At 42.0% G+C, this 19,762-nt stretch overlaps 1 protein-coding gene and 1 long non-coding RNA gene across 6 annotated transcripts in view; one reads left to right on the top strand and one right to left on the bottom strand.

Moving 5' to 3' along the window:
* st2 (ST2L protein-like) overlaps window positions 1–18,860 on the top strand; it is a 30,244-nt gene extending 11,384 nt beyond the window's left edge. For 2 of the 5 annotated variants that reach the window (XM_082968794.1, XM_082968795.1), the window contains 11 exons: window positions 12,556–12,600; window positions 12,809–12,908; window positions 13,048–13,288; window positions 14,018–14,201; window positions 14,380–14,530; window positions 14,828–14,896; window positions 15,002–15,131; window positions 15,325–15,473; window positions 17,184–17,315; window positions 17,685–17,849; window positions 17,961–18,860. In XM_082968794.1, the coding sequence (XP_082824920.1) occupies window positions 12,580–12,600; window positions 12,809–12,908; window positions 13,048–13,288; window positions 14,018–14,201; window positions 14,380–14,530; window positions 14,828–14,896; window positions 15,002–15,131; window positions 15,325–15,473; window positions 17,184–17,315; window positions 17,685–17,849; window positions 17,961–18,367 (1,749 nt within the window). In that variant the 5' untranslated portion in view covers window positions 12,556–12,579 and the 3' untranslated portion in view covers window positions 18,368–18,860. 5 annotated transcript variants of the gene reach the window in all.
* LOC145864033 (uncharacterized) lies at window positions 1,284–8,116 on the bottom strand. Its single transcript, XR_014382620.1, has 2 exons — window positions 8,028–8,116; window positions 1,284–3,129 (listed from the first exon to the last, which is right to left on the bottom strand). It is a non-coding gene; the product is annotated as an uncharacterized LOC145864033 (long non-coding RNA).
* Window positions 18,861–19,762: the final 902 nt, after the last annotated feature.

Genomic DNA, 19,762 nt, shown 5'->3' with positions numbered 1-19,762 from the left:
ACAACGCTTGAAAGGATCTGCAGAGAAGAATGGGAGAAACTCCCCAAAAACAGTTGTGCCAAGCTTGTGTTGTCATACCCAAGAAGACTTGAGGCTGTAATTGCTGCCAAAGGTGCTTCAACAAAGTACTGAGTTAAGGGTCTGAATACTTATGTAAATGTGTGTAGACTTTTGGCGAAAAAAACCCGATTTAATCCATTTAGTGGAAAAAGTGATGGGGTCTGAATACTTTTTGATTGCACATATTTGCTCATAGTTTTGTAGACTTTCCATTTGTGTACAGAAACACCATCCACAATAGAAATCAGGAAAGGTGAAGACAATAGAGGAACAGAACATATATGAATATATAGGCCTCAATCCACACAAAAGCAAAGCTCTGTGATGGAAGGTCACAATGTTGGAGATGATGACTTCTGAGTAACTCAAAGTTACTTAGAACTAACCCAACTTCATTCTCTGCATGTCTGTGATATTGTGAAAAAAAATCATAACAATTAGACAGTCCCCATTGCCTCGATATTTCCCTTTATTGTACATGGTGTGATACTGATAGGATGATTTAGAATGTAGTATTTACTGATTGCTGGAAACCATTAACACAATTGCACACATTTCTCTTCTAATGAAAAAAAGGTGTTAATATTCTGTGAACAAAACACTTATTAATTTTGTATTCACTGATGACATTTGTATTGAAGGTTTTGCAAAAGGTGATCCAAGTAAGGAACAAACACAAGAAAATGATCAGAAGTTCTGTAAATGTAATTGAGCATTTGGCCATTGCTGTTCAGCAGTAGATACGTTTCAACACAGATCCAAAAGGTGCTTGTACGAGAGAGAGAAAAATATCATGTGTATTTTCGGCAAACTATCCCTTTATGCAAAGGTCTCCCTAAAACCATTTACAGAACTAGTATTCTGCCTCTTACACAGATTCTACAGTGTGCTGGGTCAACTGTTTCAATGGATAATCAGCGGGATCTGACTCCACTTTATTCTCTCTGGCCTCTTCCTCTTGTATCAGTAAACTCCCCAGCAGAACCCCTGCTGCAGCCCCTATAATAGTCCCTGTGGCTGCACTTAGTGGTGCCCTCACAGAGCCAGCCATGTCCCCAACCACTGCCCCCAGTACTGCTGCCCCAACCTTCAACCATGGTGCTTCTCTCTGTTCATCTCCAACTCTCTGCTCTCGTCCTGCTGTGTCCTTCTGCTTCTCCTCTCCCTTCTGTGACAACATCTGTGTCTTTCCCAAATGTCTATGTTGAGTATACAGACATTACCACATTTTATTCAGTTTATTAAAAAACAAGGGTTAAACTTCTTATGGTTAATTAGATCTGATAAGGAGAGATACATTATTCTACCTCAATATATCTCACACTCACTGAGATGTTTACCATGTCCACATAACCACTAGCAGGTGCTGTAGATTCCTCTGTGTAGTTGTATTCGATCCTCCTTAATCTTCACATGGTTGATCATGTCTTCTCACTTTATTCTGCTGCTTAAACTCCGCTACATCTCTCTCTAGCTTTGATATCTCCACTTCTTTCATTTCATACCTTTGTTTGTTCTCTTGTAACGCCTTCTGTGTCTCAACAATCATGGCATTCAACTCCTCTTAACTTTCTCTTTTCCATCTTGTCTCTCTGTTCTTTACTTTCTCTTTCATGCTTCCTTTCCATCTGATCCAATGCTCTGTCTTTCTGCACACACATTTGTTTGAGAGCTTCTTTCTCTCCTTTGTACTTCATATGTCTGTCTTATATCCCCTTTTCTCTCATTGTGTTTCTCTGCTTTATCTCTTTCAACATTCCATATTTCTCCTCATGTCTCTTATATATTTCCTCTCTCTTCAATCATCATTTTAAGCGTGTCCTTCTCCCTCTCTTCCTCCTCTAGTAATCTACCAATCTCCTCAGAGCTTTTTGTTAACTTCTTGATGCTCTCCCTGAGCTCCCAGTACATTTTGAGCCAGTGTTCACCATCGTTTCCCACCACTGTCTCCTAAATTTTCTTCAGAAAGTCTTTGACCTGAAGGCCTACAGCCGGTCTTGTGTTATCAAAGACACGAACCTGTCGCCACATTTATTGACAAGCCACTGACAGGCAGGCCATCTCTCGATGTGATGTCCAATGGCTGTATCTCCAAGCTTTTCTCCCCTTGGTGAATAACACTATAGCTTGACTCCAGACTGACCGACCAATCAGATTCAGTTGTTCTTCTGCTCTTGACCCGTCTGTCTCTGTGATTGTTTTGTCACTCCGTACAACCACAAGGACAGCTCGGTGTAGTCCTATTTCTCTGGTGTCAACAGTGCATTATCGCCCATGCCACCTGGGTGTATCCACCACTGTGACTTGCCTCATGGTGATGTCACACTGTGTGATGTCATGTGTCCAGCCTCAAAGTTTTGGGGGAACTTATTTGGTTACAAAAATATATATCCTTTTCCCTGAGCAGAGATCTGAGTGTGTCCCTATGTCTCTGAACATTCATCAATCTGAGGTTCACCCTCTCCTCCTCTGCCCTCCTCACCTCAGTCTCCATTGAAAACCTTTCATTCATGACAACATAACCAAGACCACCTGCCACCATTTTATCTATCTCGCCCCAGCAGCTCTGTGACCTGAGTGACATCATCGCCCTAGTGTTTAAAGCATGGTACCTATGCCCACACTTCCCCACCATCTCCTGGAGAAACCCATGTCTCACTATGTGTTCCTCTAGTGACATTCCCTTGAGTTTCTCACATTGGGTATGCACTACCATCATTTGACTCCAGAGTATATGGTTGAGAAGCATGAGGGGGCCCTCTACTGTCCAAACCCAGCCTTTGCGTGAGTTCAAAGGGATGACCATGAGGAAGGCATGAGGACCTGGTTGATACATGGACATGCTGGCTTCTATGTTACGGAGGACAAGGAGAGGGTCCTGCACGGAGTACTGGATGCATCTGGCTGATGTGTTGACCACAGTGACCTGCCGGCCGTCCATTATACCCTTTCTCCTTATACACATCTCCACGTCCTCTCCTGTCCAGGATGGTGTTTCTTGTTGTCTCTTCTCCAGCCAATCCCTCCCCAGGAGGATGATTCTCAGCTCAGGGAGTCTACGCTGGTCCCCTATTAGAGAGGAGAGTGCATGTTATATCAAAAATAACACACTTGAATATTGGCATTACAGTTTGACCAAATGTCAGTACTGCAATAAAACTGACTTGTCTAGTTAAATAAAAAAATATATATAAGTGTGAAGCATCCGGTTGGGGTTTCCACTCACTACCAAATATGGTGATGAGAGGAAGCACAGTGGCCGGCAGTGGAAGAAGATGGAGCGAGATGGATTTTGACCTACATTATGTAAATTCTCTCAATTGTCGTGTCTTTGGGCACCATTAAACTGAAGACATGTTTATCAAAATAACTCCCTGTTATTATTATTACGCGATTAAACTGATTAATTGTTTAACTGTAATTATAGTATAGGCTGATTATCTTCTGGTTTAAATGGTGTATTTTACCTCGCGTCCGTCTCATTCCAAACGTCGTAAATTGTTGTATCTGCATGAACTCAGTCTTCACTAAGTCATCCATATATCAACTGTCTTAAAATCATTTATTTACTAAACAAAGTAATTCACAGAAAGCATACAAACAGTAATTATCATCACAAGAATTGGTAATGTGCCCTAGTGGGCTAAACCGGCATGGCAGCTTGTTAAACCAAGAAGGGGGGGGGGGGGGGGGGGGGTCAGCTGAGAAGACCCTACAGAGTTGATAAATATTAACAATTAATATGCTAAGCCTTTGCACATGAACGCTCACTCATTCGGGAACAATTGCAATCAATATACACTGCTCAAAAAAATAAAGGGAACACTAAAATAATATCCTAGATCTGAATGAATGAAATAATCTTATTAAATGCTTTTTTCTTTACATAGTTGAATGTGCTGACAACAAAATCACACAAAAATAATCAATGGAAATCCAATTTATCAACCCATGGAGGTCTGGATTTGGAGTCACACTCAAAATTAAAGTGGAAAACCACACTACAGGCTGATCCAACTTTGATGTAATGTCCTTAAAACAAGTCAAAATGAAGCTCAGTAGTGTGTGTGGCCTCCACGTGCCTGTATGACCTCCCTACAACACCTGGGCATGCTCCTGATGAGGTGGCAGATGGTCTCCTGAGAGATCTCCTCCCAGACCTGGACTAAAGCATCCGCCAACTCCTGGACAGTCTGTGGTGCAACGTGGCGTTGGTGGATGGAGCGAGACATGATGTCCCAGATGTGCTCAATTGGATTCAGGTCTGGGGAACGGGTGGGCCAGTCCATAGCATCAATGCCTTCCTCTTGCAGGAACTGCTGACACACTCCAGCCACATGAGGTCTAGCATTGTCTTGCATTAGGAGGAACCCAGGGCCAACCGCACCAGCATATGGTCTCACAAGGGGTCTGAGGATCTCATCTCGGTACCTAATGGCAGTCAGGCTACCACTGGCGAGCACATGGAGGGCTGTTCGGCTCCCCCAAAGAAATGCCACCCCACACCATGACTGACCCACCACCAAACCGGTCATGCTGGAGGATGTTGCAGGCAGCAGAACGTTCTCCACGGCGTCTCCAGACTGTCACGTCTGTCACGTGTGCTCAGTGTGAACCTGCTTTCATCTGTGAAGAGCACAGGGCGCCAGTGGCGAATTTGCCAATCTTGGTGTTCTCTGGCAAATGCCAAACGTCCTGCACGGTGTTGGGCTGTAAGCACAACCCCCACCTGTGGACATCGGGCCCTCATACCACCCTCATGGAGTCTGTTTCTGACCGTTTGAGCAGACACATGCACATTTGTGGCCTGCTGGAGGTCATTTTGCAGGGCTCTGGCAGTGCTCCTCCTGCTCCTCCTTGCACAAAGGCGGAGGTAGCGGTCCTGCTGCTGGGTTGTTGCCCTCCTACGGCCTCCTCCACGTCTCCTGATGTACTGGCCTGTCTCCTGGTAGCGCCTCCATGCTCTGGACACTACGCTGACAGACACAGCAAACCTTCTTGCCACAGCTCGCATTGATGTGTCATCCTGGATGAGCTGCACTACCTGAGCCACTTGTGTGGGTTGTAGACTCCGTCTCATGCTACCACTAGAGTGAAAGTACCGCCAGCATTCAAAAGTGACCAAAACATCAGCCAGTAAGCATAGGAACTGAGAAGTGGTCTGTGGTCACCACCTGCAGAACCACTCCTTTATTGGGGTGTCTTGCTAATTGCCTATAATTTCCACCTGTTGTTTATTCCATTTGCACAACAGCATGTGAAATGTATTGTTAATCAGTGTTGCTTCCTAAGTGGACAGTTTGATTTCACAGAAGTGTGATTGACTTGGAGTTACATTGTGTTGTTTAAGTGTTCCCTTTATTTTTTTGAGCAGTGTATATTCACGCTCAGTGTGTCGTCGGGATCCTTGTTGGAGAGTTTTTGTCCGCGTTCTCTCCCTCTGTTAGAATGGATCTTTCAAAGCGACATTCATTAATGTTGTTATAGAATGGATGTTTTGTCGGTCTTTCGCGTTCGATGATATAAAATTTCTAGCTGCAGACTTAATTAATATCAAAGACTGGTTATTATTCTGTCGGTATCGAGAGTCTAAAAGTTTAACCACGTGGTATGGTCAATGTTCAGTAGAGGAATGCATGGTCAAACCTTGGCTCTCTCTTCTGAGGTAAGCTGGTCTAGTGAAAGTAACCCTGGGTGGGCTTATATACTGAACGTAGAAAAACTGTCACGTGACGCCTTGTCCTGTCTGTGTCCCTGGGGGCGTGCCGATGACTGAGTTAAGCTTTGAACAGAAATACAATTCTATCACATTAACATCAGTACATAGCCTCTCAACATATTCCAAATAGCTTTAATCTTATTAAATCATTGTATACAACCATTTAGATGGAAGTCCCATAGCTGAGGCTATTATATAAACCTTAGTATGGTAATATGGCACTGTTGTCTCTAATGAGTGTTACAAAATTGTACCAAGCGGTCCAGTGCGTAGCTGGATTCTTCACCGATCTTTTATACCTTCTCCAGAACATAAATGTCGTTCGGTTCCCCAATTCTGTGAGTTGGAAGAATTCCTTTGTCTCTCTATGAAACCCCTCTCTGTCTCCAAACTGGGCCATGAGGCCGGACATTCTCCTTTGGAATTTTACGAACGCCTTCACACAGCCTTGTGTCAGAAGTATAGAGGTCGGGGGATGGTGCATAGAAAAGGCCTGGTGCAGAGGGAGGGGGTTCAACTGTGTTCTCTGTACCAAGGAGAGGGCAACGTCATGACACAATGATGAAACATTTGATCTCAATACAAATTTTCTGTTCCCAAAACTAGAGGTCGGCCGATTTATGATTTTTCAACGCCGATACCGATTATTGGAGGCCCAAAAAAAGCCGCTACCGATTAATCGGACTATTTTTTTTATTTTTATATTTTATTTTTATATATATATATATATATATATATATATGTGACAATTACAACAATACTGAATGAACACTTATTTTAACTTAATATAATACATCAATAAAATCGATTTAGCCTCAAATAAATAATGAAACATGTTCAATTTGGTTTAAATAATGCAAAACAAAGTGTTGGAGAAGAAAGTAAAAGTGCAATATGTGCCATGTAAGAAAGCTAATGTTTAAGTGCCTTGCTCAGAACATGGGAACATATGAAAGCTAGTGGTTCCTTTTAACATGAGTCTTCAATATTCCCAGGTAAGAAGTTTTAGGTTGTAGTTATTATATTATTATAGGAATTATAGGACTATTTCTCTCTATACGATTTGTATTTCATATAATTTTGACTATTGGATGTTCTTATAGGCACTTTAGTATTGCCAGTGTAACAGTATAGCTTCCGTCCCTCTCCTCGCTCCTACCTGGGCTCAAACCAGGAACACATCGACAACAGCCACCCTCAAAGCAGCGTTACCCACGTAGAGGAAAAGAAAAAACTACTCCCAAGTCTCAGAGCGAGTGACGTTTGAAACGCTATTAGTGTGCACCCGGCTAACTAGCTAGCCATTTCACATCGGTTACACCAGACTAATCTTGGGAGTTGACAGGCTTGAAGGGGTGGGTATAATTTGTGGAACGTTCCAACAGGAATCTGTTCCAAAAAAACGTAAAGTAAAAGGTTGCCAACCAACAACGCATACAAAGTAGCAACGCATACAAACCTAGCTAACTAGCTGCCGAATAGGCATCAACTCACCACGTAGCTTATTCTTAATGTTTGTCCATAGGCAAACAGACATGTGAGGACAGACATTTTTCGGAATAAACGTGATGAGTGAAAAACGCAATGAAATAGACCACTCCCTACCCGGTATCTTATTCTGCCGCTATACAACTTTGTATGCGTTGTTTTTTGGAAACCTTGTTATTTCCGAAGTTTTTGGAATAGATTCCTGTTGGAACGTTCCACAAATTATACCCACCCAGGTTGAAGTCATAAACAACAGTGCAATGCTTGAAGCACAGCAAAGGGCTGTTTGAAGGAATGCTTACGAGCCTGCTGCTGCCTACCACCGCTCAGTCAGACTGCTCTATCAAATCATAGACTTAATTATAATATAATAAACACACAGAAATACGAGCCTTGGGTCATTAATATGGTCGAATCTGGAAACTATAATCTCGAAAACAAAAGTTTTTTTCTTTCCGTGACTTACGGAACCGTTCCGTATTTTATCTAACGGGTGACTAAGTCTAAATATTCCTGTTAGGCATTGATGTTTATGGTTAGGTACATTGGTGCAACGACAGTACTTTTTTCGCAAATGCGCTTGTTAAATCAACACCCGTTTGTCGAAGTAGGCTGTGATTCAATGAAAATTAACAGGCACCGCATATGCAACGCAGGACACGTTAGATAAACTAGTAATATCATCAACCATGTGTAGTTAACTAGTGATTATGTTAAGATTGATAGTTTTTTATAAGTCTAATGCTAGCTAGCAACTTACCCTTGCTTCTTGCTGCCCTCGCGTTACAGGTAGTCAGCCTGTTAATCTTTGTGGCGTGCAATGTAAGGCAGGTGGTTAGAGCGTTGGACTGGTAACCGAAGGTTGCAAAAAACGAATCCCCCCTGAACAAGGCAGTTAACCCCTGTTTCTAGGCCGTCATTGTAAATAAGAATGTGTTCTTAATCTGACTTGCCTAGTTAAATAAAGGTGTAAAAAAAAAAAAAATTGGTGGCCAAAAATACCGATTACCGATTGTTATGAAAACGTGAAATCGGCCCTAATTAATCGTCAATTCCGATTAATCGGTCGACCTCTACCCAAAACTAGAATCTGATACGAACGGAGTGGAATAAGTTTTGTAGATTTTACCCTTTGCCAAAGTCTTAAAAACTTGCATTGCTTAGGACTGCAAGGGAGAATTGAATTATTGCACACTTCACAGAATAGGCTTTCCCTAATGGAAATATACAAATACCTGCTAGAAAGCACTACCCATACTCCGGCCTACAAGAAAAGTTTACACTGCTCAGTTTGCTCATGTTTAGCAGATTCCAGTTCCAGATATACACCTACTGTGTAAATTCTACTCAGATGCTCCTTTAGACTAAGGGAGGATTGCTGCGTAGGTAAGGCTTGCAATTCATTTGATTAGATTACAGTTCAGTTTAAGTGTGTTTTTTCTGTGCAAAGCTGAGTATGCTTCAACAGGCAATATGTGGAAATGTATGCATCTATGTTGAAATTGTGATGTTTAGGTTCCAATGGTTGAAATATTGTCATCAGAATATGGTTCATGGTTGTCTAATCAGCAAGCATCTACAGTACACCAGCTGTGCAGTACAACATTTGAAAAACTATTGTAAAATATGCTATTTGTCAGATGACTTTTTCTTTGAATGTGGTAAGTTTTCACAACGCTTTGTACAAAACTCAAAAGAGATCATCAGAAAGGCAGTTGTTTCAAAACTCTAACCAGATTTTCTATTGACTAAGTATAAAATAAGCTTGGCAAAATAATACAGACACTTTTTCATTCACTTTTATGCAAAGTGACGAAAGTGAATCCACACATTTTCGTATGTGACCACAGTGAGAATCTAACCCACAACTCTGGTGTTGCTAGTGCCATGCTCTCAATAACAGCCACACAGGACCATGAAAGAGTATTGTTGAATGCTGGGAATGTGAGTCCAGGTGCTGAATTTTTTGCTACTTTAGTGCACGTATGGGTGAATTTGTTCCAGTGCTTTTGCTCTCCTGGGGTGGGGGGGGACTATGTACAGACGGTGCTGTGGTTATGGGCGGTTCACCCGATGTGGATCAAATCAAATTGTATTAGTCACATGCGCCGAATACAACAGGTGTAAACCTTACAGTGAAATGCGCTCAGGTTGGAGCTGACAGTCTGCACTTTAGCCTGATGGTCATTGTATCGTTTCGGTTCTGGGGTGCTGAAGTGCCGAGCCAGAGCAGCAGGAAATGTGTCAGAAGGTGTATGATTGCCATCCCCATGAGCCACCCTCCTTCAGGCCATGGATGAAGCATGTAATGACATTAATCCAGACCTACAGCATGTCAGGCTTGGATTCGCCATGACAAAAGGTTTTTCCCCAGGTTCATGAACAATAAGGATAGTTACTGTGTCAATGAGAACCTTTGGCCAAATGCTAAAGACAGGTTTGATGCAAACTAGTGTCTGCTGAACTTTATGTTTGTTTCATTTTCATTTCATTTGTTTCATGTGATTACAGTACACCTATTTTGTAATTAGGGATTAACATAGGTAACCGGGATCCCGGGGCTGTCATGGGAACACTCTTCATTTTTCCTCCAAAAATGTAATGACAAGACTCAGGAAGACGCAATATATTCCCCGATGTCAGCAATAATGCAATTCCACAAAATACACAACATACGCAGCATCAGATTAGCAAAAAATAACAGCACATTCTCCAAACAGGTTGTCGCATTGAAGCCTTTAACCTAGGGTGTTTACACACAAAGTCACCATTAATTGAAAACACAAGCATAATTGACACTCCTGGACTGCACACGCGACCCGAATGCAGTTAATAAACCCTACTGGAAACCCCCACTGTATAGCCTATAAAATAACATGTGCCTCTTTGAGCTGTCATTGTGTCTCTTCAGACAGTCACAAATGTGATAGGCCTATGCACAATTCGTTACATAGGCACCTCTGTCCCAGACATAGTCTGTTAACAATTCAGAGAGGCATGAGGTAAGATTCTATCTTCTCCTGTCCTATAGCCAAGGCTATTTTCCTATCCAGTCCCAATTCCACTGACACCCAAAATTTCCTTTCTCACATTAAGATTCCTAACTTTATAACTCTGTAATCCATATAGCCTACTGTAGGTTGCATTATGAAAGCATGTCTCTTGCCTATGCATGCCAAAATATATCTATAACATTTCCTCCGCTTCTCTGCGCTGTCTCGTACTTGTTGCCCATATCAGAGCTTTGGTAGAGAATGTGTGGTCATCAAATGATATGACTGTATCGTTCCTCTGTGCAGATGGGAGAACCTACCAGAAGAACAGACCATCTCTGCAGCACTTCTCCAATCAGGCCTTTATGATAGAGTGGCCAGATGGAAGCCACTCCTCAGTAAAAGGCACATGACAGCCCGTTTGGAGTTTGCCAAAAGGCACCTAGTCTGATGAAACCAAGATTGAACTCTTTGGCCTGAATGCCAAGTGTCATGTCTGGAAGAAACCTGGCACCATCCCTACGGTAAAGCATGGTGATGACAGCATCATGCTGTGGGGATGTTTTTCAGTGGCAGGGACTGGGAGACTAGTCAGGATCGAGGGAAAGATGAGCGGAGCAAAGGATAGGGAGATCCTTGATGAAAACCTGCTCCAGAGAGCTCAGGACCTCAGACGGGCAAAAGGTTCACCTTCCAACAGGACAACGACTGTAAGCACACAGCCAAGACAACACAGGAGTGGCTTCGGGACAAGTTTCTGAATGTCCTTGAGTGGGCCAACCAGAGCCAGGACTTGAACCCGATCAAACATCTCTGGAGAGACCTGAAAATAGCTGTGCAGCGACACTCCCCATCCAACCTGATGGAGCTTGAGAGGATTTGCAGAGAAGAAATGGGAGAAACTCCCCAAATACAGGTGTGCCAAGCTTATAGCGTCACACCCAAGAAGACTCATATTTAAAATATAAATATATATTTTTTTTAAACATTTCTAAAAAGCAGTTTTTGCTTTATCATTTGAGTATTGTGTGAAAAAAAACAATTGAATCCATTTTATAATAAGGCTGTAATGTAACAATGTGGAAAAAGTCAAGGGGTCTGAATCATGCTCTGTATTCTGTCATTCTTTGAAGGCGGCTATCTAGCAAGCTTAGCAACTTTGCTCATTGGACTTTTGTTTGACTACTACGCCCATCCACAACTCCTTAGCAAAACTGAAACCTACTTGAAGGTAACATCCCTCACTGTTGCCCCTAGTGGTCGGTTTCTACATCTCCGGTCGTCCTCAGACATGGATGGACGTCTAATACTGACATGTGTCACTGGTGACCTGGCTGGAATTAATTGAGGAACATAACGCTCTGAATTTATGAACAGCCTGTTTCAAAATTCACAACAATGTCATTGGCGATCAAAGATATACTCATTACTAAATATCAGTTTAATTTCCTCTGAAATCATTACATAGTGGCGCAGCCAAGTCAACAAGGTGGCTCAGCGCTCACTTATTTGGGGACAACCCTGGCATAGTGACCATAACTTGGTTTTAAACGCTTTAAATGGTCACTGGATAAATATGAATTATTCCCTGTACTAAAACTTGGTAGATTTTGGGGAAAAGATTCATTCCTAGCTGTAATTATATCTGAACAATACATTTCTATTTTGCATCAATTATTGTGAAAGATGTATTCAATGAAAACACCTTTGATCACAGAAATTATGGCAATTAGATTTTCAGTATATTTGATGGGTAGTGCAAGTGTATTGCCTAATGTGAAAACGGTGTAATGTACTGCAATTTACTGTACAGCATTTTTTCTAATGGATTTAACTGGTTGTTCATATGACTAAATTGAGAAGATGTTGTTTTTGCTGATTAAATAAAAGTTTGCATGGTATTTCACAGTAAACTTATATTTTGGATAATTGGTTGTGTGGTGAAATACGTCTCCAAACAAAATTAATGCACAATAAAAGGTTTCGAAGGTGACTTTCTGCATTAAGTGTTAACAGTTAGGAGTTTTGTACTGAGTTAAAAAAAAAAAAACGTTATACTTGTGAAAATTAGCATCAAAGCGATTTGATGTTTTTTTTTGTTTTTTTTAGCAAACACTGTATATTTTCCATAGAGGTCATGTTTTTTTCGTTCAAGCTTGATATGTTAAATGGCCATTTCAATAATCCATATTATGTTTCAGTTTTCACATTTCAGTTTTCATAATTTCCGACGTATCTATAACAGGATATCCTAACAAGATGTTGAAAGGGAAATGTGACTTTTGTTCTTTCTAGGTGCAAGTTCCTGTTTTGCAGAAAATGTGCTCCTTCACTTTCAGGGTAAGCTCTTTCAGTAATTCTTCACTCTGAACCTAAAAATGTTTTCTGCATATGTATTTTATTCCCTCTTGAAAATAGGTATGTAATTTATTGAAAAACAAGTCAAACATGGTCCTGATGTTTTATTATAGGGTCTTGTGTGGAATGATAGTTCCTGTCCGACTTTACAATAAGGTAACATTATTTTTTTGTTCCCCTTGTCTTGTAGTTGGTGGATGGTGGTCTCATGTTTCTGCTCCTCAGTTTGACTAGGATTTCTGCCCAGAGAGAAATGTCCTTAAACCCCACTACAATAGGTCATTACACAGGTATAGCATCTTCTTCATATTTCACACATTTCTACATCCTATTATTACAAGGCATAGTGAATATATTGTACCTTGAACAATAGACCTCTTTTCCTTCACATGCAACTTAATCGGGTAATGTATGTTCATATTTTGGCAGAGTCCCCATGTAAACTATTTGACAAGTATGAAACTACTGTGACAGAGGGGGAGGGCCTTAGTTTGCCAGCCTACTATGACCTGAGTGAGTTGGTTTGGGCCAGCGTGACTGAGTTTACCTGGTACAGAAACAGAACCCAAGAGCTCCCGTCCTCTGAGGAAGAGCGTGTGCATCATCATGGACCGGTGCTCTTCTTCCTCCCCCTTTTAATCAACGACTCTGATCAGTACTACACCTACTGGTAATACAACAACTGTGTGTGTGCGTGTGTTTAGGGGTTAAATTGGTCATTGAGAGCAGGGGAGCCCTGTTTGGGAGGGTTAGGGTGAGGGTTGAGTCTAGGGTTAGTGTTGAACCTGGATGTGTACATAGGGCTAGGGTAGGCATGCACATTTACCAAGAAAAAGCCTAAGGGTCCCTTGTCTTGCACGAATATTGAATAAAATTCTATTTCAACTTACTCTGTCGATTGAAATTTGAGACAAAATATCCACAGAACTATTATTACCGAATTCAAAATGCGTAACTCTGTGTGTGGCAATAAAGATGTTTTCTCCTGACCTAAGGCCAAGCACAAGACGGAAGGACATGCACGATGATACATGCATACTGACGGAAATTTTGCAGGTGTTTACATGGTTTTGAGCATGTGCCAGGTGATAGAAATTTCAATGGCAGTATTGGCACTTAAATAATACTTTCCTGTGGATATTTTGTCTCAAAATTCGACCCACTGAAGGACCAACCACACAGACAGCTGGTAGGGTAACATGTAATAAAAATGTATTCAACATTCTGACTCGTAATGAAACTTGCCAAGTTTTTACACTACTTAGTTTCAGGCTGTATAGACTCTTGGAAAAAAACATTTGCTATCTACAGCCTAAATGGGTTCTTCGGCTGGCCCCCAGTTAGAACCCTTTTGGTTCCCTTTTGGATAACTAGTCCACTGTATATGCCTATGTTCCAGGAGAAAGGGAGCAGACACCTGCCTAATTTTTGTGACAGAGGTGATTGTGGTCAAAGCCCAACCGTTCGATCACTCAGTCCTATTTAACAGTATCTCAGAGTCAGCAGACAACATCGCTATCCCATGTCCTGACCCAGTGGAAAAACTGTGCCAGGATGGAAAAGAGAACTTAGCCTGGTATAAGGTACTGAACATGACCGGAATGCTAACACAAACTTCAAGTCTGCAAAACTATTCAACATTGGTTCTCAAGTCCTGTCCTAAATCTCCTAAGGATTGCACCTGCTCTTGATGAGTGGAATCAGGTGTGTTACTGTTATTTCAGCAAAGAAGTTTGTCAAATTGATTGTCTTTCATTTCAGAATTTCAGTCCCATTCCAAACGAGTCTGAGAGAAATCTGTGGGTGTACGGCGCCTCCAAAGCAGACGAGGGCATCTATACGTGTGTGTGCACGTGGGAGCACAATGGGACGGTTCTCAACACTTCTGCATCCAGGAGACTAAAGATCAAAGGCAAGTAGGTTGTGGCTTGATGACAGCTCTGTCAATCCTCTCAGCATTTTATTTATTTGCTGAAACCTCATCCAAGATGGCAGCAGGGTCAGCAAACATGGAAACTCTAGGCTACATTACAGCAGGTTATTAGGCTACATTAGGTACATTAGGCTCTATTTATATCAAACAGAATCAAAAGTAACCCTCATATCACATGTGGTCTTTTTGGCAGCAACAATCAATAACATTAGTGACAACGTTTTGAATGTATCCAAAAGTATCTTTCTGACTAAACTGTGTGTTTGTCTCCTTCAGCTCCCTCTGCCTCGCATCCTCCTCAGATCAACCTGCCTAGAAACGGAAGCACAGAGACCACTGACCTGTGTAGGGATCAAACCGGGCTCAAATACTTTCAAATACTTGTGTTGTGCTTGATTTGGTTTGCCCGGTATATCTCTCTGTCTTCAGAGTATCTTTTGTTCTTCATAGACACCACTAAGAAGTTGAGGTGTGAAGCGTTTTGTGGGCAGAACATTGAAGACAACTGTCACGTGTGGTGGGAGATGAATGGAGTGAAAGTGCGCTCGCAGCACCAAGACTACTCAGTGAACACCACCAGGTAGGTACACACATGCATGCACACACACACATGGATTCATGCATACACGCAAACACACACACACACACACACACACACACACTTGTTTTTGAGAACAAGGTAACAGAATTTACACATTTCCTTGAAAACAAGACCCCAGATTCACCGTTTAGAAATCACTTTGTGAATGTTTTATATGTATGTGTTACTGTAGTGAGGTGGAGGTATCTTCAATGCGGAGTATCTTCACGGCTATCCTGACCATAAACACAGTGACTACTAGGGACCTCCAGTCAAAGTTCACGTGTGTTGCAATGAACGACCAGAAATGGACTTCTGCAGTGGTTACTCTCAAGCAAAGAGGTTAGTGCACACACTCTTAAACAAACATCACACAGATATACAGTTGAAGTCGGAAGTTTATATACACTTTGGTTGGAGTCATTAAAACTAGGTTTTCAACCACTCCACAAATTTCTTGTTAACAAACTATAGTTTTTGGTAAGTTGGTTAGGACATCTGCTTTGTGCATGACACAAGTAATTTTTCCAACAATTGTTTACAGACAGATTATTTCACTTATAATTCACTGTATCACAATTCCAGTGAGTCAGAAGTTTACATACATACACTAAGTTGACTGTGCCTTTAAACAGCTTGGAAAATTCCAGAAAATTGTCATGGCTTTAGAAGCTTCTGATAGGCTAATTGACATCATTTGAGTCAATTGGAGGTGTACCTGTGGATGTATTTCAAGGCCTACCTTCAAACCCAGTGCCTCTTTGCTTGACATCATGGGAATATCAAAAGAAGTCAGCGAAGATCTCAGAAAAAAATTGTAGACCTCCACAAGTCTGCTTCATTCTTGGGAGCAATTTCCAAATGCCTGAAGGTACCACGTTCATCTGTACAAACAGTAGTATGCAAGTATAAACACCATGGGATCACGCAGCCGTCATACCGCTCAGGAAGGAGACGCGTTCTGTCTCCTAGAGACGAACGTACTTTGGTGCGAAAAGTGCAAATCAATCCCAGAATAACAGCAAAGGACCTTGTGAAGATGCTGGAGGAAACGGATACAAAAGTATCTATATCCATAGTAAAACGAGTCCTATACTGACATAACCTGAAAGGCAACTCAGCAAGGAAGAAGCCACTGCTCCAAAAACGGCATAAAAAAGACATACTACAGTTTGCAACTGCACATGGGGACAAAGATCGTACTTTTTGGAGAAATGTCCTCTGGTCTGATAACAAAAATAGAACTGTTTGGCCATAATGACCACTGTTATGTTTGGAAGAAAAAAGGGGAGGCTTGCAAGCCGAAGAACACCATCCCAACTGTGAAGCACGGGGGTGGCAGCATTATGTTGTGGGGGTGATTTGCTGCAGGAGGGACTGGTGCACTTCACAAACTAGATGGAATCATGAGAGAAGAAAATGATGTGGATATATTGAAGCAGCATCTCAAGACATCAGTCAGGAAGTTAAAGCTTGGTGGCAAATGGGTCTTCCAAATGGACATTGACCCCAAGCATACTTCCAAAGTTGTGACAAAATGACTTAAGTACAACAAAGTCAAGATAATGGAGTGGCCATCACAAAACCCTGACCTCAATCCTATAGAAAATGTGTGGGCAGAACTGAAAAAGCGCGTGCGAGCAAGGAGGCAGACAAACCTGACTCAGTTACACCAGCTCTGTCAGGAGGAATGGGCCAACATTCACCCAACATATTGTGGGAAGCTTGTGGAAGGCTACACGAAATGTTTGACCCAAGTTAAACAATTTAAAGGCAATGCTGACCCACTGGGAATGTGAAATCTGAAATAAATCATTCTCTCTACTATTATTCTGACATTATACATTCTTAAAATAAAGTGGTGATCCTAACGGACCTAAGACAGTGAATTTTTCCTAGGATTAAATGTCAGGAATTGTGAAAAACTGAGTTTAAATGTATTTGGCTAAGGTGTATGTAAACTTCCGACTTCAACTGAATATAACACACAAAATCACACATGCAAACTCTAACTTTCTTGGTGTTGTGTTCTCCCTGTCTTTCCCCCCACAGGGTTTATGTTTATGGTTCTATGTGTAGTGCTACTGCTCTTCTTCTTGCTAGCTGCTGTGGCCATCAAAGTGTTTGACATCGATCTGGCGCTCCTCTTCCGTGGAGTTTTCAAATGCTATGGTCGATCTGAGGGTAAGAACATCTAGCCACCCACTGAAGTTTAATGATGCTAGTTCATTAAGATATTTCATTGTACAGAAATGCTTATTCGGCCTACATGATCTATATAGTATTGGATACCATATAAACCTATTACTACATTTAGTTCTTAGTCACCACACTGAAGCATGGCCCACTGATTGTGCAGTGCTGTTGTCTGCAGTAGGCCTAGTAGGCCCTTCTCAACAGGTGGGGTCAATCCCACTGCAAGTGTAGAAGTAATGGGCAAATTTATATTAAAACAACTCAATTTCAGTTCAAATTGTATAGATTTGATTAAATTCTATCTATTCCTTTCCTGCTAAGGTTTGACAGAAACCTCCTCTTTGTCTGTGTTTTCAGATGGGAAGGTCTATGATGCTTACGTTGTCTACCAGATGGATGGCAAAGACGAGGAAAGGGAGGAGAAAGTGTATCACTTTGTGAGCAGCGTTCTGCCCACTGTCCTGGAGCAGAAGTGTGGCTTTAGACTCTTCATCCACGGCAGAGACGACTTACCTGGAGAAGGTTGGTTCTTTCAGACTGTGTCCTGTCCTCTAAGAAGCAAATGTAACAGTAAAACAGTACTAAAAGTCAAACGTTAACTTCTCCCGCTCCTCTCTGTTCTGTTGTCCCCAGACCGCATGGAGTTGGAGGACTGCATGCGGCTGAGCAGGAGGCTGATTGTCATCCTGACCCCCAGCTCAAGCACATGGTCAGGCTCAGGAGGTCAAGGCTCATGTGGCCAATGGGGCTACTCGTCTTCGTTGACCACAGCGGAGGACTATGACTGTCAGGTGGGGCTCTACCAGGCTCTGGTCCACAGTAAGATGAGCGTCATCCTCATCCAGCTGGGGGACATGGGGGAGGGTGGCTACACACACCTGCCCCCCGGCCTGCAGCACCTGGTCCGCAAGAGTGCCCCCTTAATGTGGCAGGAGGGAAGGCGTGGGTCGACGCTGCCCAACTCAAGCTTCTGGAAGAGGGTGCGTTACATGATGCCTTGGCCGCGCCGCTCGACTAGTTTTGACAACCAGTTAATATGACTGTTCTATGTGAACAATCAGGTCTGAGGACTTGAAGTGCGGTTGGAGGTCTAGGATTCTGTTATAGAAGAGAACACCCCCAGGTTCTCTGAAAATTCTTATTCCATTCATAGAAATATCATTCATTATTCCAGTGCTGTGCAGAGATATACACAGGTTAGCTGAGAACGTCACAAAAACGATGTGTACAACGTGGCAGAAGGCCGTGTGATGTTGTGATTCTGGATGGCTAGCAACAATGACAAGAAACTGCCATGTGGGGAATAGTAGGTGGCTAATTTCAGCTAGTTTTATCTTGTTCTTGAAACCATGTCTTGTTTTTAGGTATTTTGACTGATGTCACGTCTATGCTAATATGGCAAAATGTGCTTGCTTACTAACCAACAACTGTAACAATGTATTTGAGAGATAACAAGTGTTCATTGTGCAACTTTGTTTTCAATAAACATTGGAGACAAAATATAGTTTACATGATGTCAACAATCTAAACCAACATGTTCTGTTTTGCCCCATATTTGTGCACGCGTCTGTTTTGTTGCTAAACAACCAACCTGTCTATGGCAGCTGCCATAGTGACATACAGTTGAAGTCAGAAGTTTACATACACTTAGGTTGGAGTCATTAAAACTAGGTTTTCAACCACTCCACAAATTTCTTGTTAACAAACTATAGTTTTGGCAAGTCGGTTAGGACATCTACTTTGTGCATGACACAAGTAATTTTTCCAACAATTGTTTACAGACAGATTATTTCACTTATAATTCACTATATCACAATTCCAGTGGGCCAGAAGTTTACATACATACACTAAGTTGACTGTGCCTTTAAACAGCTTGGAAAATTCCAGAAAATGATGTCATGGCTTTAGAAGCGTCTGATAGTCTAACTGACATCATTTCAGTCAACTGGAGGAGTTTCTGTGGATGTATTTCAAGGCTTACCTTCAAACTCAGTGTCTCTTTGCTTGACATCATGGGAAAATGCAAAGATATCAGCCAAGACCTCAGAATTAAAATTGTAGACCTCCACAAGTCTGGTTCATCCTTGGAAGCAATTTCCAAACGCCTAAAGGTACCATGTTCATCTGTACAAACAATCGTACGCAAGTATAAACACCATGGGACCACGCAGCCGTCATACCGCTCAGGATGGAGACTTGTTCTGTCTCCTAGAGATTAATGTACTTTGGTGCGAAAAGTGCAAATCAATCCCAGAACAACAGCAAAGGACCTTGTGAAGATGCTGGAGGAAACAGGTACACAAGTATATATATCCACAGTAAAACACGTCCTATATTGACATAACCGGAAAGGCCGCTCAGCAAGGAAGAAGCCACTGCTCCAAAACCGCCATAAAAAAACCAGGCTACGGTTTGCAACTGCACATGGGGACAAA

This window comes from Salmo salar, chromosome 25 (genome assembly GCF_965601325.2).
Source record: "Salmo salar chromosome 25, fSalSal1, whole genome shotgun sequence".
Lineage (NCBI taxonomy): Eukaryota > Metazoa > Chordata > Actinopteri > Salmoniformes > Salmonidae > Salmo > Salmo salar.
The sequence above is the reverse complement of the archived record's forward strand: the minus strand, read 5'-3'. Positions and strand labels throughout refer to the sequence as shown.